Source organism: Daucus carota, chromosome 9 (assembly GCF_001625215.2).
Source record: "Daucus carota subsp. sativus chromosome 9, DH1 v3.0, whole genome shotgun sequence".
Classification (NCBI taxonomy): domain Eukaryota; kingdom Viridiplantae; phylum Streptophyta; class Magnoliopsida; order Apiales; family Apiaceae; genus Daucus; species Daucus carota.
The window spans coordinates 22,291,630-22,296,936 of NC_030389.2; the positions used below are offsets into that span (position 1 = coordinate 22,291,630).

General features: G+C 37.4%; 1 protein-coding gene across 1 annotated transcript; it reads left to right on the top strand.

The window, feature by feature from the left end:
• Positions 1-200: 200 nt before the first annotated feature.
• LOC108202920 (endoglucanase 25) lies at positions 201-4,645 on the top strand. Its single transcript, XM_017371535.2, has 6 exons — positions 201-832; positions 1,417-1,730; positions 1,913-2,368; positions 3,410-3,545; positions 3,627-3,799; positions 3,956-4,645. Exons 1-6 carry the CDS (start codon positions 457-459, stop codon positions 4,352-4,354), a joined length of 1,854 nt encoding a protein of 617 aa, XP_017227024.1. The 5' UTR covers positions 201-456; the 3' UTR covers positions 4,355-4,645.
• The last annotated feature ends 662 nt before the right edge of the window (positions 4,646-5,307 follow it).

A 5,307-nucleotide genomic window follows, 5' to 3' on the forward strand; every position in this document is an offset into this window, starting at 1 on the left:
AAGGTATTGCTATGTATGAAAGAGAGATGTGAAAAAAAGTGATAATGGGGGCCAGTAGTAGACAGGCTGTCATTTTCTTTTTTGAGTACACTTGTCAGTATCACTAACTGAATTTAAAATTTATTCGTAAAGAGTATATATTTATTTAATCGTAGAAAATATAAAACACAAAATTAAGGAAATTAAATCGTTTTTTATTCATCAAATATAACACCCAAAATGAACCCATACTTTCCTTTTATTAAGCTCGGTGCAACCCCATAATACACACTTTTTCACACATACAGCCATGATTTGAACAAGTTAAAGAGATTTCTTGAAATTCACAGTTCTGGGCCATCATAAATCTTGCAAAAACAAAACCCCATCAACTCATTTCACAAATTTTGATTAAAAAAACTTGTGGGTTTGGTTCTAGGGTTCTAAAGGTTCAATCTTTAAGCATTTTTGATCAAAATGAGTATATATGGGAGGGATCCATGGGGTGGTCCACTGGAAATAGCAGCAGATTCAACAGCAGATGATGATCGGAGCAGAAATTCACAAGATTTTGACAGGGCCGCACTGTCTAGACCTCTTGATGAGACTCAACAGAGCTGGCTTTTAGGCCCTGGTGAACAGAAGAAGAAGAGATATGTTGATCTTGGGTGTGTTATTGTGAGCAGAAAATTCTTTGTTTGGAGTGTTGGCACTCTTCTTGTTGCTGGGCTTATTGCTGGTTTTATAACTTTGATTGTTAAGACTGTGCCACGTCATCATCATCATCCACCACCTCCTGATAATTATACTCTTGCTTTGAGGAAGGCACTCATGTTCTTTAATGCCCAGCGTTGTAAGTTTTGTGAAAGTTTTTATTTTTATGTGTGTATGTGTTTGTGTGTATATTGTGCACTTTTTGTTGTTGGGTTGTTTTGTGCTATTGGGTTTGATGATTCTTCTATGGACTTCTTGTTATGTTCTTTAAGGGAATCTTTTTAAAGGCTTTTAGAAGGGAATCTGATGTTGGTTTTAGAGATTTCACAGTTTGGAAAAATGGAACATGGAAGGCTGTAGGAATGAAATTTTGATTAGTGAATTAGTTTTGGTTATACTGGCATTAACCAGATCCTTGTTAATGATCTTACCTTATTGGCGTTTTAATCTGTAAGATGAATGTTGGATATCTGGCTTGAATTAATGAATGTCCAAATGGGAACACTGGTTTTCTGGGAAAATTGGATGTGGGTTGATAATTGGACAGCTCTTGCATTTGCAGTTAGGAAACTTAATTATCCATGAACTGATGATTTATAATTTTAATATCACTCATTGTTTTGTGGTTTGAGATTGTGGTTAATTGGTGCTCTTTGCTTTTGGAATATTTGTTTTATTCCTATTGTGTTTTCTTGGTTGATCTAAATGTGAATGTTTGCATAGCTGGAAAACTTCCGAGGCACAATAATGTTTCATGGAGGGGAAACTCTGGTATGAATGATGGCAAGTCGGATCCTTCATGGACTTTAACCAAAGATTTGGTGGGTGGCTATTATGATGCTGGTGATGCAATAAAGTTCAACTTCCCTGCTTCCTTTGCCATGACAATGTTGAGCTGGAGTGTTATTGAATATAGTGGCAAATATGAAGCTGCAGGGGAGCTTAATCATGTTAAAGAGATCATTAAGTGGGGAACTGATTATTTTCTCAAGACTTTTAATTCTACCGCTGACAGCATTGACCGAATGGCGGCACAAGTAAGTAATATCTGTATATTGGTTAATTCTGTTACTACCTTATGAATAATTGATGATAGACTACTCTTTCTTGCTTGAAGTAATTGTGGATGTCAGATTTTGTAGATATAACATATTCACATGCAGTTATATTTTTTATCTATGAGGAATCAATTGAAAACATTTCTTTCTCTATCGGACAGGTAGGATCGGGTCAAACTTCACCTGGAGTTCCTAATGATCATTACTGTTGGATGCGTCCCGAAGATATTGATTACCCTCGACCAGTAACTACCTGTACTACCTGCACAGACCTTGCTGCCGAGATGGCAGCTGCTTTGGCTTCTGCATCAATTGTTTTCAAGGACGATAAGGCTTATTCAGAGAAGCTTGTGCATGGTGCTAAAACTCTCTTTAAATTTTCTAGGGATAAGAACCGCGCCAGATATAGTGCCGGCAATGAGGCTGAATTCATGTATAATTCCACAAGCTATTGGGATGAGTTTGTCTGGGGTAGTGCTTGGTTGTATTATGCTACAGGAAATAACTCTTATCTTTCACTTTCGACTAATATGAAAATGGCTAAACATGCTGGTGCTTTTTGGGGAAGTCCAGATTATGGTGTACTTAGCTGGGACAACAAGCTTGCTGGAGCTCAAGTAAGTTAGATAAGCATTAGTGCAAAGTGAGCATCATTTATACGCATATAATCACCTTCTATTGTTCTCGTTGACACAAGGTTATCCACGTACGAATGAGCTACACATTATTTTGCTTTGTCCCTGTAAGGCTCTTTTAGATGGGGATGAAACTCATACTTTCTTTGCACTTTCTTGATGTCAGGAACTGATGAGTTCTGACCTAGTTTTGTTGCTATATTTGGTGTTTTCTGAGTTTATGAGTAAGGTAACAGCTTGATAATAGAGAATTAGAGAAGAAATTGGCAGAAATAGAGATGAGAAGCAGAGTTCAGAGAGATCAGAGTTAGATGAGAAGAGAAACTTGAAGAACAAGATAGATTTCTAGAGAGAGAGAAACCCTAGAGAGAAGAGAGAGAGAATTGTGGAACAAGTTCCATTTTCATATTCATCATAACTGGAAATACAAAGCTTATCAAGTATTTATAGGCAAACCTCAACTATAACTAACTTCTAGTACTGAAATGACACAACTACCCTTACTAAAGTGTACTATTGTGCTAATTACTAATCCTGACAACTACTATTAGTAAGTACTGCAACTAAGACAGGCCGTTCCTGACACTTGACCTGAATTATTAGCCTTAAGCCCTTAACGATATACTTCCAGTGCCCAAGATATATAAAGTTGAACTGCATTATGAAATAGTCAATAATTACACTGTTGCATCTGATAAATCTATGTGCGTGTGAATTAATAGGGTGGTAATTATATATTATCCGACTGTATAATACCCGGGTATCTTCTTTAAGTTCAGCAGTCAGGCTACTCTCTTGTGGCCTGCTATATGTGATCTCTAATTGTGTAGGTTCATATACAACAATATACAAAAGCAATCTTAAGATTCTAGCAAGTTCTCGGTTTCAAATGAGATGTTCAATTTCTGCACATTCATAGAATTACGAACTGTCAATTTAATGTCCAAGGCCAACTGAGGCTAGAGTATATGATTAGAGTAGTCTTGGTTGACTACTGATATGGTCATCTTACTGTATCTTTAGGTGCTTTTAACTCGTTTGAGATTGTTCTTGAGTCCTGGATATCCGTATGAAGAAGGCTTAAAGACATTTCACAACCAGACCAGCATATTCATGTGCTCTTTCCTTCCATACTTTACAAGCTTTAACAGAACCAGAGGTACAGCATATTGTTTTATCTTCCTTTGTATGTCATAACTGCGAAATTGCCTTAGTAACCTTTCTGGGTACTTTGTTGCAGGAGGGTTGATCCAGTTAAATCATGGAAGGCCACAGCCTCTTCAGTATGTAGCTAATGCGGCCTTCTTGGCAACATTGTATAGTGACTATCTTGATGCTGCAGATACACCCGGATGGTATTGTGGACCTAATTTCTACTCAACCGATGTCATGCGTACGTTTGCAGAGACCCAGGCAAGTCATTATCTCATGTAGCTTATTATTAGTTAGATTGTTGTTGAAGTGAATCTGCCTTTCTCAATATCTTTTTAGCTGTTGAGAAGATGTTCCTTGAATGCGAGTTTGAGGAAATTTAGTCAATAACTAAAATTCTTTTCTGCATTTTCGTAGATTGACTATATCCTAGGGAAAAACCCAAGAAAGATGAGTTACCTTGTCGGGTTTGGCAATCACTATCCGAAACATGTCCATCATAGAGGTGCGTCCATCCCCAAAAACAAGATCAAGTATAACTGTAAAGGGGGTTGGAAATGGAGGGATACGAGTAAGCCCAATCCTAACACCATTGTTGGGGCTATGGTTGCCGGCCCTGACAGGCATGACGGTTTCCACGACGTGCGCAGTAATTACAATTACACAGAGCCATCACTTGCAGGAAATGCTGGCTTAGTGGCAGCTTTGGTTGCTCTTTCGGGCGATCAGAAAAAAATAGACAAGAACACCATGTTCTCTGCAGTTCCGCCGATGTTCCCCACTCCACCGCCACCTCCGGCTCCTTGGAAACCATGAGATCTGAGTAACAGTTAAGCCTCAAAACCTGTGTTAATAATTGTTTGCGTTACGTGACTTGTGTTGGATATTTTTGTCCCTGTTAGTGAACATAGTAAAGGTTTATATCATTAAAATAGTGACAATTATGAGGAGAGTGGATAAGCGCAATGTAGAAAGATGAGTTTAGGAGCCTTGTTAGAGCATGCTGCATTGGATCGGCTGTCCAGTACTTTCCTTTGTAATATGTGATGTATATTGTCCGGATGAAATAGACCAGTTACTAATTATTATCATTCTGATATGCTTCAACTTTGTTATGAAATTGATATAGTAGAATTATGTTCAGTAGTGTGGACTCCCAATAGGACACGAGTGACACTTGAAGAATAGAATGCAAATGGATGAAAATTATAATAGAACTTCTTGTATACCAGGAAAATGTACACAGCACTAGATTAGTTTTGTCCACATCGTAAGCAAACCAGTGAAGACTGTCACTGGCAAGTACTCTCTCTGTCCGAGTCAATTGTATATGTTTGTTTTTCACTACGCATTTTAAGGCTCTTATAAAACATAGTTCTATAACTTATTTTTGAATTTTTTTTTTCTGTATAAATATATAAATGTTGTATTTTTATACAGAAAAAGAAATTTTAAAAATAAGTTGCGGAACTATGTTTTATTAAAGCATTAAAATCTGTGCCGCGCTTCCGTCCCCCAATGTATACAATTGACTGGGACGGAGAGAGTATATACTAGGGGTCGTTTGAGTGAGCTTAAAATAAGTGATTCTTGTTTAAAATAAAAAGTAGAGGAGAAATTAGAAGCAAGTTAAGAGTTAAAATTAATAAGGGTGCTCGTAGGAAAATCAAATCGAACCAAATATACATGAAGCTTAGGGTGCTCCTAGGAACAAATTTCCGACCACCTACATATTTCTATGCATACAGAGGCTATCTCAGTGAAGACAA